Below are 20674 nucleotides of genomic sequence, written 5' to 3'. Positions count from 1 at the left end.
TATGCGGAAGTCTCTGAGAAGTGAAAGAAAGGCTGAGAAGACTTTTTTTTTTTTTGAGTTGTTACACAGACACTAAAGTCACCTTGTGTAAATATGAGCACATCTGTGTTTGCTAAGTGGCTTCAGAACATCTGGACTCATAACTGGATCAGGTTTGTTTAGACAAACCAGCAGGATTTTTGTAGTTTCTAATAATTTCCCATCAGGGATACTTAAATTTGTTTTCAGTTTCATGAAACTGTCCTTTCTACTTTAATATAATTTTTCATGGATTTTTTTTTTTTTTTTTATCTCCCCCGCTCATCAAAGCCCATCTAAACTTAGATCATATCATTTTATAGCTTTGATTCACTTCAGCTAATTTGATCAATGCCACGGTCTTCAACCCTTTTATCCAAAGAATCCCTTAAGTGTTAGTTGTGCGGCTGTTTAGACATTAGCTGGAAAAATGTCTGTGTTATTAGAAGCAGTATGAATATAATCATTGTAGAGGCAGCAGACCTGTGTTTAGTCATAACACAGGTCAGACTTGAAGATAAATATTTAAGTGCATAAGACAAAGTAACAAACAGATCTAGGTTGAACATCAATCCAGCATGTACTGGTTTTGAAAGTGAACAATCCAAACAACTAAATGTCATTTCTCACTGGATCCATGCAGTTAAGAGGAGCTATTGTGTGCAGCCCTCCACAAGCCTTTTCACTGATCTACTGCTTCTTTGTCCCAGTACAAGAAGAAAATTCATTTACCGACATGTCTGTCAGACTCTGCTAGTTACTGGTCACATGCCTCCTTTCATCATGTTGATAGTGTGCTTTTTTCCTCCTTGTTTAACCGCAACAATAAGGGTAAAATATTTCTCAAACAAGCTTTTTAGTGTTGTACATTGTTCTCAGACTCATTACTCCTGGGTTAGCGATCCAGGCAGGAAATGTAAAACGTGCCAAACACGCTGGCTGGTTTGGATCCACCTTCCCGTATGTATACAAGATTGCACTTTCAGACGCCTTGTGTATTGGCCTAATTTCTGACCATCAGTCATACTAACATGTTATTTATTTTTGAAACGTCCAATTTAAGTTTTAGCTTATTAACATAATGTAAACATACCAGCTTTGGTATTTTCTTCAGACAGTTTGTGTCCAAGTGAAGAAATCTTATTCTTCAGAGCACTTCACATGAACATTTCCCATTCCCTTACTATGCAGTCAAAAGCAAACCTCAGTGTTGCATGTTCTATAGAAAATTAAAACTAGAGGAAAAAAAGCACAAACATTTCAATAAAAACTTTTATTAGAGAACAAAACAACTTATGGAACAGTGCATGTGTTTTTATACCTTTTTTACAATTGTTCAAAATATAGTCTTACTCAGAAAACCAAACACCCCCTGTTATTGGTCACATATTTACAGTCTACCATGTGAAATGCTGCACTCATTCCCTTTATGCAGCTTTCCTGAAGGTGAGCTCAACATGGAACACCATGTATATAAAGGACAATCTGACCCCTGAGTCCTTCCTCTGTAGTGAGTGCATGTAAAAGTCCACTTAATGATGCACAAAAAAAAAAAAAAGGTTGGCAGCGTAGTGCAAGCCCTTCAGGTCCGTCTTCTTTAGGACCGTGGAAGAACTCCAGCGATGGTGTCCCGAGCACCCTGACTGAGTCGTTCTGGGAACTTCACCTCATACTCTACTATTAGGTCACCTCTACGATCAGGGCGTTTGGGATAAGGCAGCCCCTCACCGCTAACTCGTCGCTTCATCCCTGGGTACACAATTTCTGTTGTTGTTACAGGTACTGTTCTGCCATCCAGTGTGGGTGCGTTGATCGAGCATCCACACAAGGCCTGATGAGGGAGAGAACAAAAAGAGAAAATGGTTAATGAAAAAATACCAACAGCAAGAAAATTTTCAGTTATGACTTTTCTATAGATTTTATACAAATAAGTTTTAAATATATAAACATAATCTTGACGTACATCTCTGAGTGACACCTTGGCGGGGTAAATAATGTCAGAACCATCGCGTTTGAACACTGGATGTGGCTTGTCCTTCAACACAAACACCACGTCAGCTGGAATGTTTCTCGGCGTTTCATCCCCCTCTTTAGGAAACGTGATTTTGGTGCCCTCTTTCCATCCCTTCCTTATCTGCACTTCCAGGATTTTCTCCTCTGTCCGTGCTGTTCGGCCGTCAGGGTTCAGTCTTTTGCGAGAAATCTTCATTTTCTTTGTGCAACCTGACAACACTTCCTCCAGTGACACCCGGAGATCATGGACTACTGGTGGATCCTGCTGCTTTTTTACTACGCTAGTGTGACCGCCCATTCCTCCCATGCCAGAGCTGAAGGAGCGTGGGAATCCGCCCATTCCTCCTCCTCCCATCCCAAAGCGGGAAAATGGGTCATCAGTGTCCATGTCCTCATCCATACCGCCATTGCGTGCACCAAAGAACTGCTCAAAGGGGTTTCGTCCACCAAAAAACTCTGCAAAGATGGCATGAGGGTCGCCCTGGAAGGTGTAGCTGTAAGTGCCAGGTCCACCACCACCTCCACCACCAGTGGGGCCACCACCTTTCAGACCTGGATAAGAAAGGATAGGGGGATATAATATTTGCATGACATTCAGGGGGGAAAAAAAAAAAAAAAGTCTCATTTATAAAACAGAGAGCAGGAGCTATTCTGCCTGGCTCTAAATTATGTACATTTCACAAGACACTTTGTGCTTCATGTAGAATTTTACAAAAAGAAAAAAACAACAACAAAGAGTAACAGCTAAAAAAGGTATGATGTCATGCTGCCAATCTCCACATAAAAACAGATGTAGTCTAATGAACAGTGGACACTTAAACTCCAACTATGTACAGCCACAGCCTGAAAACATGTAGGAAAACATACAACAATGCATGTCAGCTGCAAGAACTACGAGTTATTGCAAGTCTGCTTCCTTATTAGGAAAAGACTAGAAAGCATGATGAAGGGAAAGGCCAAACTATTATATAAAACAGCAAATAAATTAAAAGTTTATTTCTCATATATGAAGATCTATCGATTGTTTTAATCGTTTTCAAGTATAATATGGAAAATTAAACAAATTAGTGCCATTTAAGGTGGTGTCGACCCTGTAGTTTATTTATTTATTCATTTATTTAAACCGTGGTATCGGATCTAGCGTAAATATCCAGACAAGCGTTTCTTTCCATCTTAGTTATTTATAATTATAAACCATTTCCAAAGTTGTGCATGTGAATATCTACTGCTCTACGAGACCACCCCTTTGTTGAAGCGCCCCTGCCTTGAATATCAATCAACTCCATCATCACCAGCACGTAGCACGCTAATCCCACCTCCTCCTGTCAAATTCAGAACCCTCCTGCTCTTCTGACCTCCTGTTATTCTGCTTTTATTGGACTGACTTGATTAAGACAAAATCAGTGTGAATCATGTTATTCGGCAGGTATTTGTCTCTCCAGGCCTGGGGACCAGACCTGCATGGAGGACTGGGGCTCAGAAAGCGCCATGACACGCGGAGTAACGCTGACCTCTGTCTGTTTATAGCCTTGACGTCAGCAAGGCTCCTTTTGTTTCAACCAAACATTGTTAATCCAAACTAGCGTGTTTACCCATTCAAACCAGTTGGATAAAATACATATGTTTTAAAAAGCGTACCTTCTTCACCGAAACGATCGTAGATGTCTTTTTTCTTTGGGTCACTCAGCACGTCGTAAGCTTCGGCAATCTCTTTAAATTTCTCCTCGGCTCCCGGTGACTTGTTTTTGTCGGGATGATAACGTAAAGCCTGCTTCCGATAAGCCTTCTTTATGTCCTCATCCGAGGCCCCTTTCTTAATCGCCAATATTTCGTAGTAGTCCTTCCCCATCTTGACCGTCCAGCGGCCTGTGTTGTGAAGATGTTAAAAGCTCTTAGCTACAGCTGTTCTCCTGTCCCGCTTTCAGTCTGAACTCAGCCTGCAGCGCTCCGACCACATTCTTTATAAACAGCGTGGAAACTTCCAGACTTTTCCATAACCAGCCTGAACAATCTCCATGGTGACGTCGCAGCAGAGACACGCCCAGTAGGACGTCCCACCGTGCTGCTTTCACTTGTTGTCGGAAATATTTCGATTACTTACCCTGAATGCGTGTCTGCATGCATATTAAACTTTGCCAACATTACATTACAATCACATTAAATGTCACGACATTAAAAATTCAAATACGTTTATTTTAAATAATTTAATTACAGAGGTAAATTGATAAATTGGCTGACAGAACCCCCTGCCATCCACAAAACCTTTGAATAGTTGGCAGGATCTTTTGTTTGGCTGGGGTGTGGCCCCAATGGAGGCCTTAATTTCCTGCTCTACACTGACTGACTGGTTAACTGGGATACTATTGTGGCATTAGCTCCACAGGCTCAACTCCATTTTCCAATGAAGTCATTTTACGTATCTGTTACCAAGCAGTAAGACAATAGGCAAAATAATTCAATTAATCTTTGTGTGCTGGAATTTAACACAGAAAGCTGGAGTCGTCTAAATGCCATGCAAAATTGTGTACAGGCATAGCTGTCATCTTTCCAAGTTTACAGTTTTACACGACCATTGACGTCAATTAATTTTCTCATATTTTACTTTGAGGTGCTTTGGGGATCTTTAGGAAATATTTTACAGCTACTTTTCCAGTTTTTCCCTGTTTGCAAATCTATTCAGCTCACTTGTACATTTGATAAGGTAGAATCAAATTGCTAACTTATACATATTTCAAATTTTACTGACTGTTACACTTTTCTTTCTGCTGTATTTTACTGATTATACACACACACACACACATATATATATATATATATATATATATATATATATATATATATATATATATATATATATATATATATATATATATATATATATATATATATAATTTTTTTTTAAACTGTCTTTTTAATCCTGTTTAATCCTGTTTGTCTGTCTGCCTGACTGACTGACTGACGAATGCTGTGAGGCCTCTCCAGGCAGGTTCTACCATGAAATTAACACTAGAGTGCCAATGTACTGCAGATAATAGAGATTCAGACTAATAATATTCTGTGAATTTGTTGATTTTCTTTGATTTGAAGGTTAACTTCAACTGCTCGTTGCCCAAACAAGTTAGGTGACAATCTGTATTTGTATATATTAATATATTAAAGTTTCAAACAGTTTTTTATCCTGATTATGTTATACCAATCCTAAACGGTGAAAACATTACAAGCCAAACAAATTACTTGTGAACATATAATGAGCCTTTTGACAGGACCAAGATGGCGGACGCATTGACGTACGGAGGACACGGTTGATGCCATAGACATCATGGTTGATGCGGCATCTGTTATTGGCGCAAACCGGTGCAAAAGTTCGTCCGTCTGTCTGCTCAAATCTCATTGGCTAGGTTGTTTACAGCATCGTCGTGTTTTTTCTACCTATAACACTGATGATAGGATGCTACGATCGCGTGGTGTCCGCCTACAGCGTCCTCGGCTGCTGTGTGTTCCTCCGCTGATTGGAAACGGCCCTATCGCTCATCTAAGTTATTAAGGAAGAGGTGCTGACTGCCAAGATGAAGCACTACGAGGTAAGAAGCGTTCATTCATTTTTTCAAAACCGTCGATTGATTTCGTGAAACGACCAAATCAGTTAGAAATGGGTTTAGCCTTTGTTTACTCCTTTGTTTGACTTCAGACCTGCATTTGTGAGTACTGATGATTGGAAGCTAATACGGACTGCTTGCTCTGTGACCAGGTAATTGTGGCCTGTTGTGGTAAAAATTTACGTCTTGTACTGAAGCAAATATAAAATTTATGGTCACAGATATGGCTAGTCATACCTGCGTTTTATATTCGTTAAATGCTGTTTAAAACGAATCGCTCAGCTGGCTTAAAACAGGGACTTTGTGCGGGCATCATCGCCATCTACGACTGGAACGACTCGTGGCGCTTCTTATCTTGTTCTTACACAATATATCGTCGGTGAACTGTCAAGGACGCAGCCTACGCTCTTTTCTGAATTAAATCCACATTTGCTGTTAAATAAAGTTTTAAGTTAGTCTAATTTAAATATCTGTGGCGTTCAGAAACAAGATTTATGGAGGCATCTATGCTTAAATGTTCTCACAGATTTTCTTCATTCATTTATAACCAGTTTAGATCTATTTCTTCCATACTTCACATGTAAACCTTGAAGAGCTTTCAGGATTGCAACAGTTTACATTTCATAAGCACCTCAAACCCATCAGACAGGATTTTAAGCAGCCTGACAGAAACTGACAGAACCAGTGATTCCTCTGCTCCCCAGTCTTTCTGTCAACATATTTGGCTTCTGACACCTAGAAATAGAAGAACATTAAATCAGTATTCATATAAATATGTTAGAAACAAGAAATACACTGATCTAGATGTAAGTAAGTATATAAGTATGTATTTAAACTTTTACATTTGTCCCTTTACGGCACAGTTTTGGTACAAGTCACTTTTGTAGGGAATACTTAAGCACAGTTTCTCAACATGTTAAACAGCAGATTAAATATATTCCTCTTCAGAGTTGTCTCTTTTAAAGCCTACCAGACTTTTATTCTGAAAGTTTTTATTCAGAAACACAGATATTACTGCATGTGCTGCCATCCCATAAAGGATCAAACCTAAAGCACTTTATTCTAAAATACTGAGTTTCATGCTATATTTTCAAAGAAAATGATAAACTGATTAACTTAATTTTTTATAGTGTATATAGGTCTGTTGTAGCGTTTTTGTTATTAGTGGTAAAAAGAAACACACCCTGACTTCATCTTGCTACACTGCAACTGCAACATTAGAAGTCACAGGACATAAACTTTACTGCATGGGATATGTTTCTCAGTGTTTCTTGTCTCAATGACAGATCCATGATTGATCCTCAGCTCAGATTCAATGTAGTGTTTGCATCAACTGTTTGGAGGTGGGTACGGGTAGTAAGCTTGCGGGGCAGTTTCTACAAAGAAACTAAAAAAAAAAAAAAAGGGTCAAGAAACATTTATACAGTATTGATGATGGAGTCTTGTAGGCAGACTGTTCAAGGTTTAAAAAAAACTTACAAACATTTTGTTTGTTTGTCAGTAGATGATAGGAGAATTTCATAACCTCCAAACCATAACTGATTCATTACTCTATGTATAGCCTCCACCATGAAGCATTCAGGTTATGCATTGATGCACTTGATGCACATTCCTGATCTTTACAAAATCCTTGGCAATGTTTGGCTTGCCACCAGGAATAACACTCTTGCAATGTAATGTCATTTCAGAAACCCTTTTTTTTTCTTTTTGATAGGCTCGAAATTTGTTACAGGCATAGGTCATAAGCATTTTACAAGCAAGATAGTGACTTTAAGCTCAGCACAGCTCAGGACTTTGCAAAATGATAGAACAAAACATTAGCAATGTCATGACTGCCTGAGGTCATCGGGGTCAGTCAATGCATTACTCCTTATTTGAATGTTTCATACTGAAGTCATTTGATTCAAAAAGTTTAGTTCAAATATTGACTAATCACTTTAAAGATCAACTAATAACATGGTGAATATTAAGCCCTATTTCTGCTCCCTTACTTAAGTAATAGAACAGCTATGCCAACTTCAAGCATACGTTGCTGCAGTTCATACATCCATGCATATTTTATGTTGCCATGGTTATGAAGTCTGTTCATCCACAAGCCGGCAGTGCTGAGTTTAGAGTTCACTCCTACGTTCTGACAGTAGTTTCTGACATTGGTTGGTGGCGTTAGTGCACAGCTATAAAGTTATTTGTTGTAACCAGTCAACATACTCACACAGCCTTTTTATTTTAAATATTACAGTCAGTACAGACATATCAACTGCCTTAATTGAGAAGAAAAGAGTTGGTTTTCTTTTTGATTATATGCACATTTCTAATTTGATGCTGTAAACCCCTTTGTAAAAACCCTTTTATTTCGAGGGAACAAGACCAGAAACCAATGTGAAATGGGACTGCTTCTTATTACAAACAGAATTACATAGCAAAAAAAATAAAAACCTGTGTGCATCAAATCAGGAACACATTTAAAAATCATCTGAAGTTAAAAGCCAAGACAAAAAGCAAGAAAAAAAACCCATAAATAAATAAAATCAGTCAAGTTGGAATAGATTAAATAAATATTGAATTCTTAGATCTAACCTTTCATATGTCATTTTGTACGGTTTTAAATCGAACATAGGGTTACAGTAATTATCCATGTTTAAATGCACAAAATGAGATTTTTCTGACAGGCACAGAAACACCTGACTCTCCAGAAGCGGCAGCAGCAGATGAAACTCTATCTGCTGTAAACAAACACTGCTGTGTTTATGTAGTTATTGTTGCTTTTCCAGTTTCCGTTTAAATCTAAATGTATTGGTGATGCATACTGAGCCGTTCTGTTTTGGTCCCATCATGTCTTCTGCAAGCTGTTGTGTTTTCTCTATAAGGTATAGTATAGCTAATGTAAGAGGGCATGCACAGGAAGGTTTATTTCTGCCCAAATTTTGGAACATGTGCTTGGCCTTCTTGATGGCATATTTATTTGAATCAGACTTGTAATCTAAACACTTACGTCCATAAAAACTAATGAATTGCTAATTAGGTTTTGTACTACATTAAGCTTCACCGCATGCATAAGATGCACATTTATCTATATCAAAAGCAGATTCTCTTATAAATTTTAAATTAAATCAAGCACCTATTAGTTTGTGATGTGGTATATTTATTCAGTTAAACTGAGGAGGCCTGCGGCTTCACAGTGGCTTCCTTTGCACATGCAAAAGTATCTTACAGTGTTTAGAAAACCCAATACTTCTAGATTAATTTGTCAAAATATTGAAAAAGATAAATTCTTACCTTGAAACCAGAATTACAAACCAAGCCAGCAAAGCAATGAATCAAGTCGTAGTACATTGACTCTCTGCTGCAATTTAAGCTCTGTTCCCTGTGCTTCACCCTCACTATAGAGTGCAATACCATCATGGACTGTCACTGCCAGAGGTTTTATATAGACAAGGCTGGGGGAGGAGGGGTCTGTTGCAGTGTCATGTGTCCTGCGTGTATTTTGTCTAAGTTACTTTTGTATTTGAATACTAACCAGGCAGCATTTAAGCGTTGAGGTCTTTGGTGTGTGTTGTCGTTGGGTAAGTGCTTGACCGCTACAGTATATTTTACAGCAGGGAATGTCTCATAGATACTGACTTAAGTTTATACATATCTATATGATCTAACCCAGGGGGTCCAACTCCAATCATCAAGGGCCACAAACCTGCAGGTTTCCGATGTATACCTGCTCAAACACACCTGGTTCGAATGAATAGGCTGTCAGATCCATTTAATTTGAATCAGGTGTGTTGAATCAGGGAAACCCTGAAAACCTGCAGGTCCGTGGCTCTCAGGGACAGACTTTGGACACGCCTGATCTAATAGAGAAGATGACCTTAGCTTCCCTTTTGCCATTTATTACTGTAAGTCGTTCATTCACTCTGGAAACTGAATCCTTACACTACGTCTTAGGAGTGTGATGGGGTGGGGTGGGCTTCACTGAAGGGATTGCCCCCACTAATCCCTCAGAATCTGGAGTATTATCACTGTGGGGGCAGAAAAAGGCAGCTCTGCGTGCCTGTGGCTGAGAGATCTAGTTGTCCGATCTACTTTTAAGATGCGACATACTGTAAAAGCTGTTTGGACTGTGTATGTGTTTGTGTGTAAGACACCAAACAGGTTCATTCAGGTGTTTTTGGGTTTAGAGTTGGGCATAAGAATTGTATTTGGTCACGAATATTAGCATATATGATCAACAGGGTAAGCCATGACATCACCACATTGGTGTGTGTGTGGGGTCTCCGAGGAGAAGGCCAGTCATGCAGAGCGAGCATGAGATGTTTATAATTAGCTGTGGAGAAGATGACAGGGTCAAACTAGCAAAAGGGGGGTGCTGTTTGTCATCATCCTCCCACTTAGCTGGGGTTTCAGGGGTGTGAGGGGGTCATCACATGTCCGTTTATAGTAACAAGTTGTATATTGAAATCCAGTCACAGCATTTGTGTAAAGAAGCTCCATCTCTCTGCGTTACATGTTAGTTCCATTAAATATCGTCTCAGATGACAGTTTGGCATTGGGGATACTGGACATTCCTACGGATGCAACTGTTCACACACATGTGGCGTGTATTTGTGCTCCAAGGGTCAGCTAGCAGTTAAATAAAGCGGCACACCAGAAGTGAGGGAATGAGAGATGGGCAGAGAGGGAGGGAGAGCTGAATGACACAGAAGGAGAGAGAGGGAGGGGCAGGAGAGTAGAGGAGAGACAGATTTATTTCTGCAGCTGAGTGCTGCCCCTCTCCCCTCTGGCTTCGCTTGGACCTGAGATCCAATCGTTGAGAGGTTGAAAGTCACTGGAGAACTGAGGGGAAGAGGGGAATAAACTGAGAGCAGGAGGAGATCCAGGGACATGGATGCCTTAGCGCTAGAAGCCACCAGTGGAAAAAAAACAAATAATGCCGGGGCAGTTGGTGCCCCAGTACCGGGTCAAGCCCCGGCCAAACGTAAACCTGCCAAAAAAGCTAAAAAGGCTGTTGTCTTCTTTGAGGTGGAGATTCTGGATGCCAAGACCAAGGACAAGCTCTGCTTCCTGGACAAGGTAAGAATTTGCTCTCTTACGACTCTGAAAATATAATCGTTTGTGTGCCTGTACTTTGGGTGTATCGGTTAATTCATGCAAGACGTGCAACATGTCCAATCTTAACTCCAGCAAAAAATCTGTGTATCCAAGTCAGGTGTTTCCTAGAATATTGGCGAGCCGCCGGAGCTGGAGTCCCTGCTGGTTGTCTGTAGGTTTATAGCCTCTGAATGCAACTGTCGGTGTAAAGGAGGCACACGCATGTGACAGCTCCACAGGGCAAAGCCAAATGTAGAAAGAACTACAAGTTATTAATTAAATTGTTGCATCAATCGCTATCAATTTAGGGGTGGCATTGTAGGAGCTTATTTGCAGTGTTTAATCTTTACCAATTAAGCACGTCAGCCACTGTATTTATAACGTGCAGTAACTAACACTGAGGCCAGAGTTTTCCTACTTCCCCATGCTGTGAACCAGAAAATAACTTCTTAAATCCTGCAAATGAGCTGGATTGTACTTTAGATTGGATCAGCCACATTGATGCTTCTTAATGATTGATTTGCTATCATGCAACTGATGGCGGTTTTGGAGCTCAAAGCTGTCTCTTTAAAGTGCATCACTGTCAGACATGTATACTTAAAAATATCTGAACTGTGATTTTAGAAGCGCTGGTGTTTTAATGTTATAAGTTGGTCTTTGGGCCTGCCTTCCTAAAACGCATGCAGTTTTTACATGTTCAAAAAACACAGTTACAATTTTTCTTTTTTGGTCTTCAGCTACGGAGAACCAGTAAGTTAACTGAAAAAGCAACATAGTATTTTCATGAGAAGTAATTAATTGTGAAATAACAATATAGATTGCTGCATATGATTTAAAATTCAACAATAAGTTAATATAAAAACAGATCAATTTGCAAAGTGTTTTGTGAGTGCACATTTTAAACTGAAATATTAAAATAGAATTGAAAATTGAAATAGTCTTTCATTTTTAAATACTGTAATTTGTAAATGTATATTCAAATGCTATTTTGAAAATGAAAAATAAGTTACAAGTGAATTTGGTTCGAAGTACATTTTTAATTTCTTATATTTAAATAGGTGATTCCCTTTTCCGTTTCCCCTCTTCAGTATTTGAACATTAAGAATTTGTCAAGCCAAGTTTTAAAGCTGTTAATCAACACCACTTTTAGCTGTTGTGATGTTGACTGATGGACTTACGGTGCATTTGCAGTCAGGACTTAGGCATATCACTGATCTGTTGGCTGTGTCTGTTTTGATTGATGGAAGCCTGTTTTATATTTACAGTAATTAGTACTGGGCTTTTACTTTGTCAGGATACTTTGTTAGATGGATTTAATTTCAGCCCTCAGCCTGTAGGTTAGCGCGGTTGCATTAGGAGGGTTTATCGTATTGTTGGTGCGAGGCCTGGTGGTGGATAGAGTTCCATTAGCCGCAGGGATGCTGCTGTCATCCAGGGCAGACCAGGCTGATTAAAGGCTGCTCCTCAGGACTACAGAGTATAAGGTGCTATCCTTACTGGATTATACCCTGTTGTCAGCTTAGCAGAGTTTCCATGGTGATAACATTGGCCGTCTTATCACCTCTGGAGAGGCAGTTTCAAAGATGACAGATGCAGATCTGATCACAGGGTCTTTAGGGAGAAGGGCTTTTTAAAATTAGGTTAACAGAGCGAAACTGACAAGCATATTTAGAAGTAAAACTCAAGTCTTGGGTCAGCGTGCGTGTGTGGGACCTCAGTGATGTCATCCTGCCTAAAATATCACAACGTTCTGAGGACATAGACAGGATCCATATCAACAACTCTGTGTCACGTGGTGTCTTACGTTAAGTGAGTGCTGAATGAAATTAAACCAGTTACAGTTCAGTCATTTTAGAAATAAATGATTGTTCTACAGTGTTCATATTTTTTTTCCAAATAATTTTTTTGTGTTTTCTTCAGGGCCAGACATGTCTACAATCCTTAAAACTGTCTTGAATAGCTCCCAAGCTCCCAAGATGGTCTTTCATAGGTTTTATTTAGACTTCGACTGCCTTTTCACGCATTTCCAGTTCTTATAGCCAACCATTTTGAAAGATATGCATCTTATCTTGCCTTTTTTTTAAACTGACTTATGAATCAGTCATATAATAAAGTGTCATGTTTATACATAATAAACAAGTTTGTAAAGAGTCAAATGTAAACAATGTATTTTAACTTCTGGGGAGTCTGTCATAAAGATCCAGTTTGTTCCAGAAAGAACAGTTTGAATAAAATATTGTTAAAATGAAATTTATTTTTACACCAACGAGGTGATTCCCAAGCTGTTATTAGCTGAAAACATTACAGCTCAGCATGCTGCAAAGAAAAGAAAAAAAAAACGGAACCAAAGCAAACAAATGTGGAGACAGCCTGGAGAACTGTTGCTCAAAACTACTTTAAAGTAAAACATAAAATAGCTGAGGGTTGCTTGAGGCCTGTTGACTGTGCACACTGCTTCTAGCAGCATTATGTGTAATTGGACGGGCTGTGGACAAAGTCCCCAACTCATTCTCTAGATATCCACCCAGTGCTAATGTGTAAAAAAATAAAAAAATAAAAAATAATGAACCCATGAACTGAAACCTGTTCATCTTTATGTAGCTTTTATTGTTACGCTGATAGACCCAGACAGTGTTGCATGGTCTTCCACAGCAGACGCAAACCACGGTCGAATGCAAGTTGTAAATGACCTTAATCTAAAATAAAAACAAAACATTTCATTGAGCGAGAGCACCCATAATGACAATTTAAATCATAATTTCTGACCAAACTTCAGCTTCGGTGTGTTCTCTCAATCAGCCATGCATGTTCGTATTAGCATTTTTTGTTCTCCTTGTGTTTCTGTTTTGTTGTTCTTGTGTTTTAAAATAAGTAGAAATAACTGGCAGCCTTGAACAAGGATGTGTATTTTGGCTGCGTGCATGTGTGTCTGGGCTCTTTAAAACTCAAACACCAGCTGTTAGATGTCTATGTGGACACAGCCAGAGCTAAATTTACCTTTGATTGCCATCATGAATGGAAAACAGGATTGTTATGTGTTGCTTTGTGTCTGTGAATGTGTGTACATGTCTCTTTACTTACTTGTTGTGGTGTTACGTCTAGGTCGAGCCAAATGCCACTATAGGGGAAATCAAATCTATGTTCCACAAGAGCCGTGAGTTCATCTTTCTGAAACCTCAATGAGTCTGACTTCAGATGAAAGATATCTTGTAGCTGAATTAGACTTCATGCCCTGTGTTAAGATGGCTGTGAGGTGTTTATCTGTCTGTTTCAGATCCTCAGTGGTACCCGGCCAGACAGTCCATTCGACTCGACCCCAGTATGTCAGCTGAAACCTGATGGTGTTTCAGTCTATTTAAAGTGAATCGAGTGCTACTTTTTCAAATTCTGGTCATTATATAATGTAAATCAGAGAATTAACATTTGTGTTTCAGAGGGGAAGTCTCTGAAAGATGAAGATGTTCTGCAGCACCTTCCTGTGGGAACCACTGCAACTTTCTACTTCAGAGACCTGGGAGCTCAGATCAGCTGGGTCACCGTGAGTACACAGCACAAGCGCACCCAGACTGGGGTAAAATCCAGTTCAGCTCTGACAAGCTCAGACATAGGAGTGTACAACTGGAAGCAGGCATCGCTATATTGAGATTACCCTTTCATACACGGGTAGCGTGTGTTTGTGTAGGGTAGAAGAGTCCCAGTGACTTTGGGGTTAAAATGCTGCACTGAAGTCTGTTAAAGTTGCTTTACCTTGTAGGGAGTTGTCCATCTGAAGCTCAGTCTACAACACCGGTGGGCGACGCTGTCGTTCTTCAGAGCCACAGTCTTGCAAGTGGTAGAAGTTTCCCTGCTGCAAGGCATCTGATTAAAATCAGTGGGTAATTATCAGACTTGTTCAGGCCACGTACACAGGTAGCTGGGTTTCTGTAAAACAAAATAACCCCCCTTTCACCACAAAAAAAAACAAAAAACACATGAGTCCACACCTCGTGTTTTAAAACAATCTGTCCACACCTATCTGCATAAGCACATTGTTGAGTGCGTTTGGAGGGCATCCATGCTATTTGAGTGCAAACACTGGTTGTACGTGATGTTGATAATTCTTTGTCACAGACGGTAACGCTTCGAAACCTAGAAGCCTGGTTATGTACGTCCACATGCAGATACACAAACGTAATATTCGTACATCTTCACTTTGGTCAGAAGCTTTTGAAAGAATCATTTTTAATGCCATAAATCTGTGCTGTTGTGTGGATGACAGGTCAAATCGTAGAAAAATGTCTTCATTTTGTGAGATACCAGGCTACGTGTACATGACCTCAGAGTTTGATGTCAAGCTCTGCACATATCTGGTGATTAGGTCTGTTGTAGGACAGGTGTGTTGCAGCAGGGAAACTCCTGCAGGTTTGCAGTAGAGTTGCCCACCCCTGCTCTGTATGGTCTATTTGAGCACAAATCCATACAATAATCTTAACCCAATAGTAGGTCCTGGTACCGTTTTTAATTAACAAGAATGTCAAGCATAAATCTTCAGAGCCATCCTCACAAGTACGATCTTCAGAGCCTCCATTAGAATCTGTACCACTCTGAATGTTCTTGGTGTTTGTTCCAACTCGTGTCCATTAAGCGTGAACAATGATCATGCAAGCTCTCAGTGCTTTTACCAATCCTTTCTTTACACCATCAACCACATTGTGTCTTTGGTTCTACATGTCACTTAGTTTAAATTTCATCCCTCGACCAGCTTGCAATTTGTTTGGGCAGATTTGCTCGAAAATGAGAACACGTGCGCCGAAACAAGCACACTGTCCGTAGATGGATGATGTGTCATGGAGTAGCGCTCATGAGAAAAATAGTTACAGCAAAGAACCAAAATGATCAGCTTTATTCATGACCAGCTGAACTGGCCTGGAAGTTTTTATTTATACCGCCCTGAATGAATTTGAACCTAATTTATAATGATTTAAAGCCTTGTTTCCCTTTATTTTTCTGACTTGATTGACAATCCAAAGGTGTTTGGTGTTATCTATGATCTCCCCTCACCTACCAAATAATAAACTGGGTTTTCATTCCTTAAGCACATTTACAAGATGTAAATGGTAAAAAAAAACCAAAAACATCAATTTCCAACAATGTAGAAATATTAAAGGATACACTTGCCTGAGATGAAATTAGGCTGTATTTATCTGTTACAAAATTAAGAGCCCTCTCCATTTTGCCAAACCGCTGCCCTCTGGTGTCACTATATAGCCTAGTTTATTCATTTTAAGTCTATAGAAACATTTCTGATTTCTTTTGTATAGCTTTTCAAAAGACTATGTAGTTCACTTTGTCGGTGGAAACCCAGCTAGTGTGTATTTAAAAACTTTCACTGCACTGATGGGGTTAAACTCATGAGTCATCTTTCTCTAAAATGTGCAGGCAAAGCAAGTCACTCAAAGACACCAGTCTGCAGCAACAAGCACTCCATTGTCAAAGGTTTCTCACATCTGCTACAAGTCTGATCAAGTCTCTCTCGAATCTGCCAACATTTGGAGCTGTGATCTTGTTCCTGCATCCTGACACCCCTAATCCTTAAACTTGTCAGAAAACATCTCCATCATGTGTAAAGATGAAAAATTACTGTTCCTATTAACACCGTAACTGTGCACAATGTGAAGTGGAAAGCAAACATTTGTCATACTCCTCCCAGTGAAACTTCGTTGTAAAGTTTGTTTCCAGTGATAAAACACGGCTTACATCAGTGTTAGCCGATCAGCCAAAAAGCAGAAAAAGTTGCATTTCCAAAAAAACTTCTATTTGTCTGACAAAGGTCAATTTTCTTGCTTCAAACTTGTCCTGTTCTTGTTTTCAGGTTTTTCTGACAGAATATACCGGTCCTCTGGTCATCTATCTGATGTTCTACTTCAGAGTTCCCTTCATCTACGCGCCCAAATATGACTTCACCACCAGTAAACACTGGGTCGTACAGTGAGTGTCTTCATTCTCTAACCTCACAGTCAGACAGAGATTTTTGTCTTGGAGTTGGAGCATTTCATTGTCACATCTAGTTTGATCTTTTGGGGAATACACCCCCCTGATGGACTGCTTAGAGTCGAGCTCGCAGAATGGCTCATTGCTCGCTCTCACATCTATCTGTTGTAGCATGTTGCTGCCACTTGAGGTAATGTTATCCACACTTGTTAAAACTTTACATTTCCCACCATAACTTAAAGCTTAGAAATGTGTTGAGGATATTTCTCTTCCACTTCAAGCCAGCTTTCAATCTGTATTTAATTTACTGTTTATGCCTTCTCGATGACTGCTGTAGGTAGGTGAATGTAGACCGATTCAGATGATGGGACAGATACCATGAGATGTGTTTATTTTATAGTCATATCTTATGCACTGAGGACCTGAGAGGAAACCAAATAAGTATCATGTTGCAGAAATAATCAGCAGCACACTAGATGTAACTCTGAACTATGCAAATACAAAGGATTGTGTTTATTTAATAGATGTACAAACTTTCTTTTTGGAAAAATAAAGGGTCATCCTTGATTTAGTTGGAAGCAAGCCTGATATTCATATTTACAAAGAAGGCTGTATGAAATTGGGCAGAAAGAGACTGTTTATCAAAATCAGGAGCTTGCCATGTAAGAAGAAGCCCTGCCTATAATCCCTAATAACAAACTGTGTCATTTAGGGGGCTGCTGTTACCTTCACACCAACACTTGTCATGAATGTCCGTGGCACAGATAAGTTAGCAGCTCAAACCAACATCTCTACACTACACGTTTACTTTGATTTGTTACTGATAGTTTTCTGTTGCCAGGTTAAAAAACAACAAAAAAGTCATAGAAATTAGACAAAGCTTTTGCAAAAGCTAACTAGTCCTTCTTTTTGTCAATGCAACGATCACATTTTTCTTTTTGATGATTAGTAAAGATTAATAAAGAATTTGTTTTAATGTTAATTTTCTAATTTTGTGTTTTTTATTTTCCCCCAGTCTTGCTTGTATGTGTCACTCTTTCCACTATGTTAAGAGGCTGCTGGAGACGCTGTTTGTCCACCGCTTCTCTCATGGGACGATGCCGTTACGGAACATCTTTAAGGTGATTTTTGTTAACTTTGACTCTGTCCTGTCTGCTCACAACCACATGTCCCAAACAAAGTATGAAATGAAAACTGCTTTGCATGTATAAAAGTGTTTCTTCCACCACACTGAGCTCTGAATGACAAAGTCCTTGTCTCACCCTGCTTCAGAACTGTACCTACTACTGGGGCTTTGCAGCATGGATGGCATACTACATCAACCATCCGTTATACACACCGCCCAGTGAGAACAGCTTTATCTTCTATTAAAAACTTGCACATGCCAATTTGTCACTAAGTCCTATTGAATGTTAACTCTGTCTTTTCCAGTCTATGGAGAACAACAGATCAGACTGGCACTCATCATGTTCTTGGTAAGAACATTTCTGATGACTTTGGTTATCTTCTGTAGTATTTGATAGGACATTTTAAATGTAAAAAATGGATCTTATATCCAGTATTTGTTGCCATTAATTTGTATTCTGTTCACTTTCTGATGGCTTTTCCCCCACAAGAATTTAATCTGATGCAGGGTGATGGAAATATTTAACCACACTAGGGTTTCCCTGCTGCAACACACCTGACTCAAATCATCGGGTTAGTAAGTTTGATGTCTGGCTCGGCACAAGTCTGCTGCTTCAGTCGGGTGTGTTGCAGCAGGGAAACTCGCAACACTCGCAGGGCTGCGGCTCTCGAGGACCACAATTAGCCTACTCTGAATTACGCTTTAGTTATTATTTGATATTTCTTTGACATTTACTTCTTCTTTTCTCAAATTGAAATATAATAGAAGTTACTAAGGATATGTAGATGTAGATTTAAAAAGAAAAAAAAAAACTAACAACAGCTAACTTATCTGTTTTAACTCTACATATGATCATTTGATATTGAGTTACTTGTGGCATTCTTGTTTTTGTTTTTAGTTCTGTCAGATTGGCAACTTTTCCATCCACATTGCTCTGCGGAACCTCCGTCCACCAGGTAAACACCCCCATCACATTTGTACATCCATCACTCAAACACAAGGAATGTTTAATTGCAAAACTATTTGGTTAATTATTTTCTAGCTCATTTATGACTAAACTCAAATTTAATTTAATTACTTTTTACAAATTTAATTTTGATTAATTAATGATTAATTTAATTTAATCATTTAATTACTGTAGATCAGATGCATGAGTTCTTATACAGTCCATGTATCTATCATGCCATTTTGTATTAATCTGTGATATAAATATTTGTAACTTCCAAAATTGTGTTAAATCTGTTATATCAGGCGGTGAGGTACAACTAAAAGCAATAACACTGATAAGATATTTCAGCTTTCTTATTTCCTTTGTTTTACTGCCTTCATCCAGGATCCAAGACCAGGAAGATTCCCTATCCAACCAAGAACCCCTTCACCTGGATCTTCCTGCTGGTCTCCTGTCCCAACTACACATATGAGGTAATAATGTTTTATTTCATGTCATAACTGATGGGTTTCATATTGTTATTGTTTTAATCCACCTGTATGTAATCTGAATGAGTGAAACCAGTGAACAGGCTTAAGCGAAGACCATTAGAACTGATCTCTGGTTGGATCAGATTTAACAAGCCGTGCATGAAACTTTTGGGGTTTTTTTTCAGTCAGTATGTGGTGCCTCTAGAGCGTGCTCTTCTTTCACCTGGTTTACTGTGGTTTATTTGCTCAGGAGGAGAGCATCTCATTGTCCTTTCCCCGTAACATTTGCAAGAGTATTTGAGTAAATAACATTGACACAAGTCTCAAACTTCTGGTGTTTTGTGGAAGCTTGCATCAGCTGTATGCTTGGTCTCTGCAGGTAAAAAGAATCTGAGGCATGATCAGTGGTCCTCTTCGAGATATTAATCTAAATACCTTAGAATATCATTTAATCAGTTTGTATTAAGTGAAAAGAATGTGACACTGAGAAAGAGAAAATGGAGCAGACTGTCTGAACATGCGTACCAAGGAAGAGTGACATCAACCAGAGATAAACAGTGGAGTTTTTACATTATAGTATGAACTGTTAATCTTACCCATTTAGTTCACTGATATAATCCATCCCGCCAGATGGAGCTGAAATGGAAGAATGGCCTAAAATCCCAGTAGCTTGGAACTTTTAGGTTCCTGTTGTGTAATCTGTGCCGTCAAAAACCACCTTATCTGCCTAAAACTATCAGCACTTGAAGCCTTGTTAAAAAGCTGGCTATAAGGATAATGATTTGAACAAATAAAGTTAATGTTCTATTTCTTTCCTCCTACAGCTGGGCTCCTGGCTTGGCTTCACTCTGATGACCCAGTGTCTGCCAGTGGCGTTTTTCACCTTAGTGGGTTTTATCCAGATGACTGTGTGGGCTAAAGGGAAGCACCGCAGCTACCTGAAGGAGTTCCGCGACTACCCTCCTCTCCGTTCACCCATCCTGCCCTTCATCCTGTAGAGAACTTGTCAGCTGCTTCCCATTGCCTGATTTGAAATCCAAGGATGTCTTTTTCCTTCCCCCAAAATCTAGACTAATAGAATTCCAGCCTGTTGCTTGTCCCTACGAGTGGAAATGTCAAACACTAGTATTGCTTTTTTTTTTTTTTTCTTTTGTACTGCAGACAAACGTGTTCTGATTGACCTTTTGTGTTTATATCTGAGCAGTTTTTGTCAAAACTACCTGATGGTTGCTGAATGTTAAACGCGATATAACAGCTCCTCTTCTGTCACTTCATCATGGTGTTTCAAGGGTTTAATCAGCACCTAGAGATATTCAACATGTCAAACCACTCAATTTTAATGTCCATAACTCTGAAAGTTGAATTTCATTTAGTTGATGAATAATTAATAATAATAATCTGAATAATTTATTAAAAAAATTAAAACAAACCAAGCTGATGTCTGTCTTGCCTT

The 20674-nt window shown here is 39.2% G+C and overlaps 2 protein-coding genes across 4 annotated transcripts; one reads left to right on the top strand and one right to left on the bottom strand.

The window, feature by feature from the left end:
* Positions 1-1276: 1276 nt before the first annotated feature.
* dnajb1b (DnaJ heat shock protein family (Hsp40) member B1b) lies at positions 1277-8997 on the bottom strand. The gene is made up of 5 exons (XM_079238125.1): positions 8904-8997; positions 6259-6362; positions 3670-3897; positions 1982-2583; positions 1277-1849 (listed from the first exon to the last, which is right to left on the bottom strand). The coding sequence occupies exons 3-5, from the start codon at positions 3878-3880 to the stop codon at positions 1616-1618; spliced, it is 1047 nt and encodes a 348-aa protein (XP_079094251.1). The 5' UTR covers positions 3881-3897; positions 6259-6362; positions 8904-8997; the 3' UTR covers positions 1277-1615.
* tecrb (trans-2,3-enoyl-CoA reductase b) lies at positions 5404-20562 on the top strand. 3 transcript variants are annotated; one of them, XM_079265226.1, is made up of 12 exons: positions 5404-5612; positions 10638-10688; positions 13809-13860; positions 13981-14025; positions 14141-14244; positions 16558-16673; positions 17692-17797; positions 17949-18021; positions 18108-18151; positions 18701-18758; positions 19136-19224; positions 20046-20562. In XM_079265226.1, exons 1-12 carry the CDS (start codon positions 5598-5600, stop codon positions 20217-20219), a joined length of 927 nt encoding a protein of 308 aa, XP_079121352.1. In that variant the 5' UTR covers positions 5404-5597; the 3' UTR covers positions 20220-20562. The 3 variants fall into 3 exon arrangements, with proteins under 3 accessions (XP_079121352.1, XP_079121353.1, XP_079121351.1); XM_079265225.1 differs by lacking the exon at positions 5404-5612 and having other exon boundaries at positions 10322-10688; XM_079265227.1 differs by lacking the exons at positions 5404-5612; positions 18108-18151 and having other exon boundaries at positions 10266-10688; positions 18710-18758; positions 20046-20184.
* The last annotated feature ends 112 nt before the right edge of the window (positions 20563-20674 follow it).

Source organism: Telmatherina bonti (genome assembly GCF_933228915.1).
Source record: "Telmatherina bonti genome assembly, chromosome: 3".
Classification (NCBI taxonomy): Eukaryota; Metazoa; Chordata; class Actinopteri; order Atheriniformes; family Telmatherinidae; genus Telmatherina; species Telmatherina bonti.
This window is presented reverse-complemented; position numbering and strand designations above follow the sequence as displayed.